Raw genomic sequence first — 16,422 nt, forward strand, 5'->3', positions numbered from 1 at the left:
AGACTCACCTTCTTTGACCATCACCCACCCACTTGTGCCTGCAACTCAGACTCACCTACTTTGACCATCACCTAACCACTTGCACCTGCAACTCAGACTCACCTACTTTGACCATCACCCACCCTCTTGAGCCTGCAACTCAGACTCACCTTCTTTGACCATCACCCACCCACTTGAGCCTGCAACTCAGACTCACCTTCTTTGACCCTCACCCACCCATTTGTGCCTGCAACTCAGACTCACCTACTTTAACCAGCACCTACCCACTTGCACCTGCAACTCAGATTCACCTACTTTGACCATCACCTACTCATTTGCATCTGCAACTCAGACTCACCTTCTTTGACCATCACCCACCCACTTGCGCCTGCAACTCAGACTCAACTTCTTTGACCATCACCCACCCACTTGCGCCTCCAACTCAGATTCACCTTCTTTGACCATCACCCACCCACTTGTGCCTGCAACTCAGACTCAACTTCTTTGACCATCACCCACCCACTTGCACCTGCAACTCAGACTCACCTTCTTTGACCATCACCTACCCACTTGCGCCTCCAACTCAGACTCACCTTCTTTGACCATCACCCACCCACTTGTGCCTGCAACTCAGACTCAACTTCTTTGACCATCACCCACCCATTTGTGCCTGCAACTCCGACTCACCTACTTTGACCAACACCCACCCACTTGAGCCTGCAACTCAGACTCACCTTCTTTGACCATCATCCCAGGTCTCGGAGCTGGCCTTTTCACATGGAGATTGGAGGCCTTCAGGCAGCCAGGAACTGGTGCCACTCCATTGGCGGCTTTGTGGGCAAACTTTGTTCCACCATCTTGGAGCCGGGACACCAGTTTCCCCACATCTACCTCTGCGCACTGTTCCGACTTGCCATCCAAGACGGGTTTTGCAGAGTCCTGCTCTCCCGACCGGGGCAAAGGCAACCGGTTGCGTTGGAGTGGCTTGGGGGCTTCGTTGTAGTGGGGCATGACCATGCCATTTGGAGTCGGGCTTTGGCCAAGCTCTACAGAAGGGAACCCAAAGAGTAAGGAGAAATAATGGGCCAAAGTAGCAAGACAAGTTCCAAGTTGCAGGGAGGACATATATGCATTGAAATCTTTGCATGCCAACCTATGCACGGGACTCTTCTAAGAATAGTATGAGAGGATAGGTCTCTGAATCCCTTGCCTTGCTCGGAATATTTGTCACTGCAAACTCTTGGAATTGCCTAATGCTCAGGCTCTCACAGGAAATAGTTTCCTGGATTTATGACTTAGGAGAAGGACCCGGTTTGGTATCCGCCTGAATACCACAACTGTACTGGGTGACTCTCTCGAAACTTGGCCGCTGAGATAAACAACCTGTGTTTGTGTTTCCAAATGATTTACTGCGTCTCTAGCTATTTACTCAAACTATTTACGACCTCATATCACTTTCCACCTGCCAATCTCTGTGGTTCTCTTACTCCTGGGCAGACGTATCTCATTTAGTGCACCAAACTGGGAAGTTCTGAAGATGATGTCTCCTGACTTTTTCCAGTTGGGACCAATCAAAACATTTATTTCGGTCATTGACCAGCACAGGAAATAGTGTCACATTTCCAGACAAACCTGGCATGTTTGGTACATTAAAAATATAAATACAACTACTAAAAACACAATATGGGTGAGGGAGCAGAAGGGGAAACAGGGTAAAAACATACAATGCCCAGATCCATCACCAAATTGTAGATTCAGGGAAGAAGATTACTGGACACACAGTTGACTTTTGGAACTAGTCATTCCCTGGCGGATTGTGTATGCTGCTGCACAGAACTTTGCGACATTGTAGGTTGTAGCTGAATTAGTATCCGCAAGTAGCAGGGAGGTATAAAATTGTCCTGAATGGCCTGGGTGCTTGTCTATCAAGGGTAAGATAAGCCTGGCATGGGTATCCCTGTAGAACGGGCACTGGAGGAGCACATGTTCTATTGATTCCACATGACCTGAGTCACAGGGGCAGCAGAGTCTCTCTGAGAAAGGGATCTTCCGGTAGCGGCCTTCCTTCGAGTACAGCTGATGGGAGAGCGTGGCATCGGGCCAGGGTGAAAGCCCTCTGATGAATAGGAACCTCTAAGTATGTTAAATATGCCATAGGGGAGGCAAGATATCTGCTGTCTTCACCGATAAGGAAGGTTGGAGCTGAGGCCAGATCTAGTTGGCGCTCTGTGTCTGTGATACGTTGTTTAATAAGTGCTTTGGCTTGATTGCAAGGAAACTTCTGGCAAGGAAACTAGTCCAATGTGGGCTAGGCAAAACTACGGTGAGGTGGATCTGTAATTGGTTAAGTGGACGAACACAGAGAGTGCTCACTAATGCTTCCTCTTCATCTTGGAAAGAAGTGACAAGTGGAGTGCCGCAGGGTTCCGTCCTGGGCCCGGTCCTGTTCAGGATCTTCATTAATGACTTAGATGAAGGGCTAGAAGGCAGGATCATCAAGTTTGCAGATGACACCAAATTGGGAGGGATAGCCAATAGTCCAGAGGACAGGAGCAGGATTCAAAACGATCTTGACAGATTAGAGAGATGAAGGGCCAAAATGAACAAAATGAAGTTCAACAGGGACAAATGCAAGATACTCCACTTTGGCAGAAAAAATGAAATGCAAAGATACAGAATGGGGGACGCCTGGCTCGAGAGCAGGACGTGTGAAAAAGATCTTGGAGTCCTCGTGGACAACAAGTTAAACATGAGACAACAATGTGATGTGGCGGCAAAAAAAGCCAATGGGATTTTGGCCTGCATCAAGAGGAGCATAGTGTCTAGATCTAAGGAAGTAATGCTACCCCTCTATTCTGCTTTGGTTAGACCACATCTGGAATATTGTGTCCAATTCTGGGCACCACAATTCAAGAGAGATATTGACAAGCTGGAATGTGTCCAGAGGAGGGCGACTAAAATGATCAAGGGTCTGGAGAACAAGCCCTATGAGGAGCGGCTTAGGGAACTGGGCATGTTTAACCTGAAGAAGAGAAGGCTGAGAGGAGATATGATAGCCATGTATAAATATGTGAGAGGAAGCCACAGGGAGGAGGGAGCAAGCTTGTTTTCTGCTTCCTTGGAGACTAGGACGCGGAACAATGGCTTCAAACTACAAGAGAGGAGATTCCACCTGAACATGAGGAAGAACTTCCTGACTGTGAGAGCCGTTCAGCAGTGGAACTCTCTGCCCCGGAGTGTGGTGGAGGCTCCTTCTTTGGAAGCTTTTAAGCAGAGGCTGGATGGCCATTTGTCAGGGGTGATTTGAATGCAATATTCCTGCTTCTTGGCAGAATGGGGTTGGACTGGATGGCCCATGAGGTCTCTTCCAACTCTTTGATTCTAGGATTCTATTATTGTAATCCATAGCTAATAGTAGACCTGGAGAAAATCCCAACGAGGAGATTTTGGATGCTACCGCCTGCTTCCATGTGGATTGGAAGTCATCCTCCATGGTTAGTTGGGACCAAAAAGACCTGTTTGCAAGATTATGCCAGTGGCATTTCTGAAGAGCAAGAAACTTATTGCAACACGGTGATGGTGGAGGACATCATTTGAATGTTTCCTCCCAAGCTTTTGCCACAGGAAGACAAACCCAGATCTTTGGATCCTGACCACCAGATCACTCTTTGGCATATAGACACGGAAACACAGACAAGCTCCACCAACCTTCGCCTTCTTCCACGGAGCCGCCAAAGAAGACCGGTCTCTCCCGCAGTGGACGCTTGGAGATGGTGATGGGCTTGTGGCGCCGAGTGGCCACACGTGGAGGAGGCACTGGTGGTGCGGCGTTGTCTTCAGGCGGCCCAGAATATATCTGGAGAAAGAATGGAAAAGAATACAACCTTTCAACATCCGGTCCCATCCACCTAGCATTTCCTAATTACCTTATTTACTCGAATGCACCATCAAATCTAATGCGCACCTCAATGGTCAAAACCCCGAAAGCAAAAAAAGTGTTTGTTACCAAATGTAATGCACAGCAGCATAAAGTTCCCTCTCTGACATCTGGCCATTGCTTAGAATTCCTTATTTAAAAACAAAAATGTTAGAACACAAAAACTTCCAGCGAATTCAAGGAGAACCTTGGGATGCATCTCTGCTGTTGAATTAATCCGCTTTAATTGCCTTGGTTCTGTGTTAGATAGAAATGTGTTGTCTGTTAACTCCATTGTGCATAACTGTGTGAAAAATACAGTTCTAATAGTCATGTGGTCCCAGCACAGTCCATTAAAGTGTTAAGCAATTGGAGATGTGGATCTAGAGCAGTGGTTCTCAACCTGGGGGTCGCAACCCCCAGGGGGGTCATTTGGCCATTTCGGAGGGGTCGCGAGGCTGCCTCCTTTGGCCCCAAACCTCTGCAGCATTTTCTTTTGGTCATGGGAATTCTGTATGCCAAGTTTAGTTCAATTCAATTGTTGGTGAAGTTCAGAACGCTCTTTAATGGCATGGAAACTATACATCAAAGCAACTGCAACTCCCAAATGCCAGAGTCTATTTTCACCAAACTCCACCAGTGTTCAAATTTAGGCATATTGAGTATTTGTGCCACGTATGGTCCAGATCCATAGTTGTTTGGATTCACAATGCTATCCAGATGTAGGTGAACTTTTTTTTTTACAAATTCAACAAATTTTATGTTGAATTTGTAACAATGAAAACAATATTTATTTATTTATTTATTTATTTCTGGTACTTTTACCCCGCCCTTCTCAACCCCCGAAGGGGGACTCAGGGCGGCTTACAAAGAAGGCAGAATTCGATGCCTTTATACATTACACATAGTATACAAAAATATACAAAAACAAATATACAGAAATATAATTAAAACGATCATCACAGTTAAAACATCAGCAACCGGTGCCCAACATATTATATAAAATATCATATAAAAACATTCTTATAATCAGCGTTTCGTTTCCAGAGTTCCTCGTGTCCAGTCCGTTAGTCATTTCCTAGCCATCCATAAAGTTCTCTCTTTATCTGCCCGCCTGACCAAATGCCTGGTCCCAGATCCATGTTTTTAACTTTTTTCTAAAAGAGAGGAGCGATGTTGCAGATCTAATTTCCCCGGGGAGTGAGTTCCACAGGTGGGGGGCCACCACCGAAAAGGCCCTGCTTCTCGTCCCCGCCAATCTCACCTGTGATAGAGGCGGGGTCGAGACCAGGACCTCTCCAGAAGATCTTAGGCTCCGGGGTGGGACATAGAGGGAGATCCGTTCGGACAGATACACTGGGCCAGAACCGTGTAGGGTTTTATAGGTCAAAACCAGCACCTTGAATTGTGCTCGGAACTGGATCGGCAGCCAGTGGAGCTGACACAACAGGGGGGTGGTATGCTCCCTGTATGATGCTCCGGTGAGCAATCTGGCTGCCTCTCGCTGGACTAATTGAAGTTTCCGAGCAGTCTTCAAAGGCAACCCCACGTAGAGTGCGTTGCAGTAATCTAACCGGGATGTGACAAGAGCGTGGACCACCGTGGCCAGATCCGACTTCCCAAGGTACGGGTAATAATAATAATAATAATAATAATAATAATCCTGCATATCAGATATTTACGTTACAATTCATAACAGTAGCAAAGTTACAATTATAAAGGAGCAACGAAAATTTTATGGTTGGGGGTCACCACAACATGAGGAACCATATTTAGGGGTCATGGTGTTAGAAAGGTTGAGAACCACTGATCTAGAGGGACGGCTGAGACATTACCATCTGACAGGCATGACGAGAATTGTATCATTTCCTGTTGTCCCTATGCATATAAAAGTAAGTGGCAGACATGTGCATGTCCACTTCCAATGCAGACTCTTTGGCATGTTATACATAGCTATACATAAGTAACAAGTGAATATTAAAGCTTCCAAAGAAGTTTGGATGAAAACCAGAGCTCAAGTGTCTTATTAAAGCAGTGAGCAACAAACAAGGTCAGAGACTATGCTGTAAATCTCTGCTAACTACAGATAAAGACTCTGCAGTGTTTTGGTTTGATCTCACTTGCCTTGAGACAATTAGTCCCTTGCTCAACTCAGGGAGGATGTGAAGGAACTACAATTCACATACCTACCCAGCAGGTGTTTTGTTTATTTACCCCGGCAGGTTCAATGCTAAGGAGTCATGGGGGCTATGGTTTTACAATGTCTTTACCCTACTCTGCCAAAGAATGCTGATGCCTGACCAAACTACAACTCCCAGGATTCCATCGCATTGAGCTATGGCCATTAAATTAGAGATGGCATCCCTCAAATAGAAGCTCCAGGCGCTCCTCAAGCAACAAACAGGGTCAGAGACTATGCTGTATATCTCTGCTAACTACAGATAAAGACTCTGCAGTGTTTTGGTTTGATTCAACTGCTTGCCTTGAGACAATTAGTCACTTGCTCAACTCAGGGAGGATGTGAAGAACTATAATTCACATACCTACCCAGCAGGTGTTTTGTTTATTTACCCCGACAGGTTCAATGCTAAGGAGTCATGGGGGCTATGGTTTTACGAGGTCTTGACTCTTCTCTGCCAAAGAATGCTGATGCCTGACCAAACTACAACTCCCAGGATTCCATCGCATTGAGCTATGGCCATTAAATTAGAGATGGCATCCCTCCAATAGAAGCTCCAGGCGCTCCTCAAGCAACAAACAGGGTCAGAGACTATGCTGTATATCTCTGCTAACTACAGATAAAGACTCTGCAGTGTTTTGGTTTGATTCAACTGCTTGCCTTGAGACAATTAGTCACTTGCTCAACTCAGGGAGGATGTGAAGAACTATAATTCACATACCTACCCAGCAGGTGTTTTGTTTATTTACCCCGACAGGTTCAATGCTAAGGAGTCATGGGGGCTATGGTTTTACGAGGTCTTGACTCTTCTCTGCCAAAGAATGCTGATGCCTGACCAAACTACAACTCCCAGGATTCCATCGCATTGAGCTATGGCCATTAAATTAGAGATGGCATCCCTCCAATAGAAGCTCCAGGCGCTCCTCAAGCAACAAACAGGGTCAGAGACTATGCTGTATATCTCTGCTAACTACAGATAAAGACTCTGCAGTGTTTTGGTTTGATTCAACTGCTTGCCTTGAGACAATTAGTCACTTGCTCAACTCAGGGAGGATGTGAAGAACTATAATTCACATACCTACCCAGCAGGTGTTTTGTTTATTTACCCCGACAGGTTCAATGCTAAGGAGTCATGGGGGCTATGGTTTTACGAGGTCTTGACTCTTCTCTGCCAAAGAATGCTGATGCCTGACCAAACTACAACTCCCAGGATTCCATCGCATTGAGCTATGGCCATTAAATTAGAGATGGCATCCCTCCAATAGAAGCTCCAGGCGCTCCTCAAGCAACAAACAGGGTCAGAGACTATGCTGTATATCTCTGCTAACTACAGATAAAGACTCTGCAGTGTTTTGGTTTGATTCAACTGCTTGCCTTGAGACAATTAGTCACTTGCTCAACTCAGGGAGGATGTGAAGAACTATAATTCACATACCTACCCAGCAGGTGTTTTGTTTATTTACCCCGACAGGTTCAATGCTAAGGAGTCATGGGGGCTATGGTTTTACGAGGTCTTGACTCTTCTCTGCCAAAGAATGCTGATGCCTGACCAAACTACAACTCCCAGGATTCCATCGCATTGAGCTATGGCCATTAAATTAGAGATGGCATCCCTCCAATAGAAGCTCCAGGCGCTCCTCAAGCAACAAACAGGGTCAGAGACTATGCTGTATATCTCTGCTAACTACAGATAAAGACTCTGCAGTGTTTTGGTTTGATTCAACTGCTTGCCTTGAGACAATTAGTCACTTGCTCAACTCAGGGAGGATGTGAAGAACTATAATTCACATACCTACCCAGCAGGTGTTTTGTTTATTTACCCCGACAGGTTCAATGCTAAGGAGTCATGGGGGCTATGGTTTTACGAGGTCTTGACTCTTCTCTGCCAAAGAATGCTGATGCCTGACCAAACTACAACTCCCAGGATTCCATCGCATTGAGCTATGGCCATTAAATTAGAGATGGCATCCCTCCAATAGAAGCTCCAGGCGCTCCTCAAGCAACAAACAGGGTCAGAGACTATGCTGTATATCTCTGCTAACTACAGATAAAGACTCTGCAGTGTTTTGGTTTGATTCAACTGCTTGCCTTGAGACAATTAGTCACTTGCTCAACTCAGGGAGGATGTGAAGAACTATAATTCACATACCTACCCAGCAGGTGTTTTGTTTATTTACCCCGACAGGTTCAATGCTAAGGAGTCATGGGGGCTATGGTTTTACGAGGTCTTGACTCTTCTCTGCCAAAGAATGCTGATGCCTGACCAAACTACAACTCCCAGGATTCCATCGCATTGAGCTATGGCCATTAAATTAGAGATGGCATCCCTCCAATAGAAGCTCCAGGCGCTCCTCAAGCAACAAACAGGGTCAGAGACTATGCTGTATATCTCTGCTAACTACAGATAAAGACTCTGCAGTGTTTTGGTTTGATTCAACTGCTTGCCTTGAGACAATTAGTCACTTGCTCAACTCAGGGAGGATGTGAAGAACTATAATTCACATACCTACCCAGCAGGTGTTTTGTTTATTTACCCCGACAGGTTCAATGCTAAGGAGTCATGGGGGCTATGGTTTTACGAGGTCTTGACTCTTCTCTGCCAAAGAATGCTGATGCCTGACCAAACTACAACTCCCAGGATTCCATCGCATTGAGCTATGGCCATTAAATTAGAGATGGCATCCCTCCAATAGAAGCTCCAGGCGCTCCTCAAGCAACAAACAGGGTCAGAGACTATGCTGTATATCTCTGCTAACTACAGATAAAGACTCTGCAGTGTTTTGGTTTGATTCAACTGCTTGCCTTGAGACAATTAGTCACTTGCTCAACTCAGGGAGGATGTGAAGAACTATAATTCACATACCTACCCAGCAGGTGTTTTGTTTATTTACCCCGGCAGGTTCAATGCTAAGGAGTCATGGGGGCTATGGTTTTACAATGTCTTTACCCTACTCTGCCAAAGAATGCTGATGCCTGACCAAACTACAACTCCCAGGATTCCATCGCATTGAGCTATGGCCATTAAATTAGAGATGGCATCCCTCCAATAGAAGCTCCAGGCGCTCCTCAAGCAACAAACAGGGTCAGAGACTATGCTGTATATCTCTGCTAACTACAGATAAAGACTCTGCAGTGTTTTGGTTTGATTCAACTGCTTGCCTTGAGACAATTAGTCACTTGCTCAACTCAGGGAGGATGTGAAGAACTATAATTCACATACCTACCCAGCAGGTGTTTTGTTTATTTACCCCGACAGGTTCAATGCTAAGGAGTCATGGGGGCTATGGTTTTACGAGGTCTTGACTCTTCTCTGCCAAAGAATGCTGATGCCTGACCAAACTACAACTCCCAGGATTCCATCGCATTGAGCTATGGCCATTAAATTAGAGATGGCATCCCTCCAATAGAAGCTCCAGGCGCTCCTCAAGCAACAAACAGGGTCAGAGACTATGCTGTATATCTCTGCTAACTACAGATAAAGACTCTGCAGTGTTTTGGTTTGATTCAACTGCTTGCCTTGAGACAATTAGTCACTTGCTCAACTCAGGGAGGATGTGAAGAACTATAATTCACATACCTACCCAGCAGGTGTTTTGTTTATTTACCCCGACAGGTTCAATGCTAAGGAGTCATGGGGGCTATGGTTTTACGAGGTCTTGACTCTTCTCTGCCAAAGAATGCTGATGCCTGACCAAACTACAACTCCCAGGATTCCATCGCATTGAGCTATGGCCATTAAATTAGAGATGGCATCCCTCCAATAGAAGCTCCAGGCGCTCCTCAAGCAACAAACAGGGTCAGAGACTATGCTGTATATCTCTGCTAACTACAGATAAAGACTCTGCAGTGTTTTGGTTTGATTCAACTGCTTGCCTTGAGACAATTAGTCACTTGCTCAACTCAGGGAGGATGTGAAGAACTATAATTCACATACCTACCCAGCAGGTGTTTTGTTTATTTACCCCGACAGGTTCAATGCTAAGGAGTCATGGGGGCTATGGTTTTACGAGGTCTTGACTCTTCTCTGCCAAAGAATGCTGATGCCTGACCAAACTACAACTCCCAGGATTCCATCGCATTGAGCTATGGCCATTAAATTAGAGATGGCATCCCTCCAATAGAAGCTCCAGGCGCTCCTCAAGCAACAAACAGGGTCAGAGACTATGCTGTATATCTCTGCTAACTACAGATAAAGACTCTGCAGTGTTTTGGTTTGATTCAACTGCTTGCCTTGAGACAATTAGTCACTTGCTCAACTCAGGGAGGATGTGAAGAACTATAATTCACATACCTACCCAGCAGGTGTTTTGTTTATTTACCCCGACAGGTTCAATGCTAAGGAGTCATGGGGGCTATGGTTTTACGAGGTCTTGACTCTTCTCTGCCAAAGAATGCTGATGCCTGACCAAACTACAACTCCCAGGATTCCATCGCATTGAGCTATGGCCATTAAATTAGAGATGGCATCCCTCAAATAGAAGCTCCAGGCACTCCTCAAGCAGCTTCCCCTTTGGCTTTGGCTCAGCACTAAGATTACACGAGTCTAATGCGCACCCCGATTTTGGGAAGGTCATTTAGCCAAAAAAAGGTGAGTGTTATATTCAAGTAAATAGGGTATGTTGCACAAAATTCTAAATTATATGCAGGTTTGATACAGTAACGATGATTACATTATTAACACAGGATAACAAAATATACTCTCAGAGGTAACAAAAGAGCCTGAAACAGGAGATAATAATAATAGTAATAATAATAATAATAATAATAATAATAATAATAAATCCCTATAAATAAATCCCTATAAATCCCTAAACGGCTCTGGCCCTATTTACCTGTCCGAACGGATTCTCCCCTATGAACCATCAAGGTTGTTAAGATCTTCTGAACTTATTTTATATTTTTGAATAATAAGAAGATATGATCCAAGAAGATGGAATGGAAGTCATTTTTTTTGTTATTCTTTTTTTGTGTATTTTTGTAGAATTTTGTTTTTAGGGGTTATTTGGGATTGTAGTATACTTTTTTGTTTCTTCTTTTTCCTCTTTTTTTCTTCATTTCCTCACTTTCCTATACTTTATTGTTCTCACTCTTTCGCTGTAATCTATATCAAAATTAATAAAATTCTAATTAGAAGATCTCCTGGAGGGGCCCTGCTCTCGGTCCCACCTCCTTCGCAATCGCGTCTGGTGGGGACGAGGGACAGGGCCTTCTCGGTGGTGGCCCCTCAGCTCTGGAGATTAGATCTGCCCCTTCCCTCCTGACTTTCAGAAAGCTGGTAAAAACCTGGCTTTGGAATATAGCATTTGCAGAATGTTGATTGAGTCAATAACTGCTGACCACACCGGCAGATGGAGATGAATTTGTGACTTTACTTAGACAATTTGGCTTTTTGTAATTTTATGATCTGTATTTTAATGTATTTTATGTATTAATGTATTATGATGCTATTATGTTTTATCCTACTTGTGTATGAATTTCCTGCTGTTAGCCGGCCTGAGTTCCTCTTCGGAGGTCGAGAAGACCGGGTTATAAAGGCTCTAAATAAATAAATAAATAAATAATAATCTTTATGTATACCCCGCCACTAGGGCTGGGCGGTTTCGTTTCGTTAATTCGTAATTCATTAATAATTCGTTAATTTTTTCAATTACAAAATGATAACGAACCATTCTCGAGCAATTTTTTAAAAAAACGAATTTTTAAACACGTTTTGTAAATGCTTCGTATTTCGTTATTGTATTCGTTTCGTTATTGTTCCGAGGTCGTTTCGTTATTATTTCCGCATGTCTGGGCCAGTTTTATGGTTTAATTAGTGAAAAAAAATTATAATATCACACCAACAGTCAAGAACAGAGGGAGAGGGAAGCTTCAGAAGTTTTTGGAGGTTTTTTAGCGTATTTCGCAGTCGCGTCCGCCATTAACGAATCGATTCGTTATTGTTTCGGAAATCGATTCGTTAATGTTTTGTAATTTTTTTCACATTTACGAAATTTCGTAAATATCGAACTTTTTAAAAGGAAAATTTTGTAATTATTTTAAATATCGAAACGCAAAACCCCCCAAAAAACGAATCGATTTTAGAAACAATTTTTTCCGTTGTTACCCAGGCCTAGTGGATTCCTACTAATCGAATGTCAACTTTTTAGAACTATGGAATAGTTTGCTTTTAGTTTCAGAGCTCGAAGCAAACGAGATCCCTGGGCGGCGGGATGGACTGGAGACTTCCTTTTGCTATCATTAACCATCCACAAACCCTTCCTCGTTCCCTTCTGTTTGCATATTCATTTTCAATTTCAAGGGCGGGCTTCTTCCTTGCCTCGTCGCTTCCATTTCCTTTCAAGCCACATCCAATTCATTAGTGAGACGCAGCAGAAACAAATTAACAGATTGAGCCTGAACGCAACCCTGTTTGCCTGATTTACGAATAAATGAGAAAGCAGATGGTTTTCCGCACGGTTAACACAGAGAAATACCGTTTTCTGCTAAATTACACAAACAAACACCCGTTATTGTTTGCAACAGGGATTGGAACGTGGAGATGCACGGCTGATAGGGTTGTCATTGCCAATCAAAGCCTTCAATGATGTGTTAACTTCAATTTGCACGATCTATCAACTCGGAGGATGTTTCCAGACAGATTCAAAAATATCAAAGGAAAACATCTCTCTTGGATAAATAACTACGTTTCAGGAGGAAGGAGTTTTGTCATTATAATGTTTATTCTTCAAACTCTTATTGCATCGGCATGTTAACTTAGCATTGGAAGTATGGCCCGTCTTCGGCCAATGCAGTTCTTCATCCACTTCTTCTATCTGGAAGAGAATCAGGACTTTGTAGCCTTTGCAACCTTCTCAAGCCTCCACTAGTTATTTGTTGTGTACACAATTCAGCCGGATTGCTGTCTTGTATGTGTGTTTATTGTTTTGGTGTTTTTCTTTAGCTCTTTGTTGTGGGAGGGGATGCAGATCATGTGATCAGATCTGGGCTTGTTCAGGGCTCAGACTCCATTTTAGAACAGTATGTTTTAAACCTTTGATGTTTACTCTTTAGCTCTTTGTTGTGGCAGGGGCTGCAGATCATGTGATCAGATCTGGGCTTGTTCAGGGCTCAGACTCCATTTTAGAACAGTATGTTTTAAACCTTTGATGTTTACTCTTTAGCTCTTTGTTGTGGGAGGGGCTGCAGATAATGTGATCAGATCTGGGCTTGTTCAGGGCTCAGACTCCATTTTAGAACAGTATGTTCTAAACCTTTGATGTTTACTCTTTAGCTCGTTGTTGTGGGAGGGGCTGCAGATCATGTGATCAGATCTGGGCTTGTTCAGGGCTCAGACTCCATTTTAGAACAGTATGTTCTAAACCTTTGATGTTTACTCTTTAGCTCTTTGTTGTGGGAGGGGCTGCAGATCATGTGATCAGATCTGGGCTTGTTCAGGGCTCAGACTATTTTAGAACAGTATGTTTTAAACCTTTGATGTTTACTCTTTAGCTCTTTGTTGTGGGATGGGATGAAGATAATGTGATCAGATCTGGGCTTGTTCAGGGTTCAGACTCTATTTTAAAACAGTATGTTCTAAACCTTTGATGTTTACTCTTTAGCTCTTTATTGTGGGAGGGGCTGAAGATCATGTGATCAGATCTGGGCTTGTACAGGGCTCAGACTCCATTTTAGAACAGTATGTTCTAAACCTTTGATGTTTACTCTTTAGCTCTTTGTTGTGGGATGGGCTGAAGATAATGTGATCAGATCTGGGCTTGTTCAGGGCTCAGACTCTATTTTAGAACAGTATGTTCTAAACCTTTGATGTTTACTCTTTAGCTCTTTGTTGTGGGATGGGCTGAAGATAATGTGATCAGATCTGGGCTTGTTCAGGGCTCAGACTCTATTTTAGAACAGTATGTTCTAAACCTTTGATGTTTACTCTTTAGCTCTTTGTTGTGGGAGGGGCTGCAGATCATGTGATCAGATCTGGGCTTGTACAGGGCTCAGACTCCATTTTAGAACAGTATGTTCTAAACCTTTGATGTTTACTCTTTAGCTCTTTGTTGTGGGATGGGCTGCAGATCATGTGATCAGATCTGGGCTTGTTCAGGGCTCAGACTCTATTTTAGAACAGTATGTTCTCAACCTTTGATGTTTACTCTTTAGCTCGTTGTTGTGGGAGGAGCTGCAGATCATGTGATCATATCTGGGCTTGTTCAGGGCTCAGACTCCATTTTAGAACAGTATGCTTTCAGACTGTATGCTTTGGACTTCAATAGGAACAGATGTATCCTTTTAGAAGACAGTAGGAACGGAATGTAGCGCAGAAGCCATTAGACTTTTTAAGAAAGGTGAAACTACTTCAAATCTATTTGTAACTGGATTGATATGCAAAGTACCTGTACGCTGAATACATGAAAATTGTGAGTAAACCAACTATATTACTTTTAAAGAAGTCTGCTTATTTTTGTCTCTTGAGAGCATGATTTAAAGGCAGATATATTTTAAGGGAGAATAGATGTTTTTGGGCAACTAAAGGAACACTTCCAAAACTCTGCTATATATGTGTGTGTTTTTGTACATTGGCATATCTTTGTCCCTAAGAGTTCAACGACATACTTAGGCACATCGGTTTAACAGCCGAGAAACCTAATTGCCTTGCATGAATGCTATTTTCCCAGAAGGTTATGACTCTAACAAGTCATGCTTTTTACCAAGAGGTGATGACATCATTTCCCAAAAGGTTATGACTTCTAACAAGGTCGTGCCTTTCAGACGATCATAAAATCTCCAAAAGGTTGTGGAGATTTCCATTTCCAAAAGTCACAAAGTATAATTGACTGTTTCATTGCAAAGATCAGAAACCATAGTTTGCATAATCTTGGTTTGATCCTGGTTTGGTATGACATTTGAAAAACGGTCAGATGAGAAACAGTGGTTTTTACAAAAGGGAAGGAAGAGTGATGACTTGGAGCTCAGTTACCTTAAACTTACCTTTAAAACCCTGTTTCTACTTTCTACTCTAGAGGAGAGGTACCCTTCTCTTTTTGTTTGCTGGAATTACTATTAGTAAAGGTAAAACTTTTCTCCTGACATTAAATCCAGTTGCCTCCAACTCTGGTGGTGGTGCTCCTCTCCATTTCTAAGCTGAAGAGCAGGTATTGTCCATAGACACCTCCAAGGTCATGTGGCCATTGACATGACTGCATGGAGCACTGTTACCTTCCCACAGGAGCGGTACCGATAGATCTACTCGCATTTGCATGTTTTTAAACTGCTAGGTTGGCAGAAGCTGGGGCTGACACCGGGAGCTCACACTGCTCCTCAGATTTGAACCTGCAACCTTTCGGTCAGCAAGCTCAGCAGCTCAGCGGTTTAACCCACTGCACTACTGGGGGCCCCTCGGAATTACTATTACAAATAATAATTAATATATTTTGGAAATATTTTTTGAATTAGAAGGAGGGGAAGAAGAAAGAAGGTGAAAGGGTGACTCTCCGTCTCCAAGCCCCCAAATGCACATGCACCCCACTCACCTCAGGTCCCCAACTTCTAGTCAGTCCCACTAAATAGAAAGAATCAGGAAAATAAAGGACAATTCAAAAAAGATTCAACCGTGATGCTGAACAGGGGAGGAGGAGCTGAGACTGGTTCCATGTTGGGTGGGTTTTCATACTGGGAGGGCCCTTACCGTTACGAGTTCCCGAAGTACCGGAGGAAACGGAGGAAACAAAATCCGCGCACATGTCTACAGGACCGTTCAAGAAGTATGGAGCTCTAATGCAGCCACCAATGATGTTCAGTTTTTCCTCCCCAGTCCTCCTTTCCCTTGTCCAAAGGTGGTCCAAACCCTTTGGGATCACAACTGGGGCAATAATGGGATTTGGGGGAAAGGCAGGCTCCTGGCAAGAGGCACGCTGCAAAGTCCTCGGTTCCTTTCAGACGCCTGGTCTCTCTTCCACCGAGTTAAGTGGCAAATAAATCTTCATTCCTACCATTTGACAGGCAGCCTCTTTGGAACAGCTTGATCCATCATGGCTGTTGATCTTCCCATTTGGACGCTGCAATTTACAACCAGGAGGTTGGTGCCAAAAAAAAAAGGGATTGCAAGAATGGCAGACAAAAACATATAGAGCGCCTTGCCAGATACATCTGAGATACATCAAAATGGGGCAAAGTGAAAGCAACGAGTCCCTTCCTCTTCAACAGTTCCTTTGTTCTTGATGTGATTTAAAGATTTCAGAGGGCGGAAACCAGTGCCGTCCCACTACAGCACCACCCTTACTTTCCACAGATCACAAAGGACTGGCAGAACATTTAGGTGAGACAACAGACTAGGAGCATTGTTGCCCTCGTAATCCCATGT

General features: G+C 43.8%; 1 protein-coding gene across 2 annotated transcripts in view; it reads right to left on the reverse strand.

The window, feature by feature from the left end:
- The window catches only part of OPHN1 (oligophrenin 1), a 136,059-nt gene that overhangs the window by 16,908 nt on the left and 102,729 nt on the right, over positions 1-16,422 (reverse strand). For both annotated transcript variants that reach the window (XM_067471491.1, XM_067471492.1), the window contains 2 exons: positions 3,688-3,835; positions 714-1,025 (listed from right to left, as the gene is read on the reverse strand). In XM_067471491.1, coding sequence (XP_067327592.1) covers positions 714-1,025; positions 3,688-3,835 — 460 coding nt within the window. The remainder of the gene's footprint in view (positions 1-713; positions 1,026-3,687; positions 3,836-16,422) is intronic.

Source organism: Anolis sagrei, chromosome 10, assembly GCF_037176765.1.
Source record: "Anolis sagrei isolate rAnoSag1 chromosome 10, rAnoSag1.mat, whole genome shotgun sequence".
Classification (NCBI taxonomy): Eukaryota; Metazoa; Chordata; class Lepidosauria; order Squamata; family Dactyloidae; genus Anolis; species Anolis sagrei.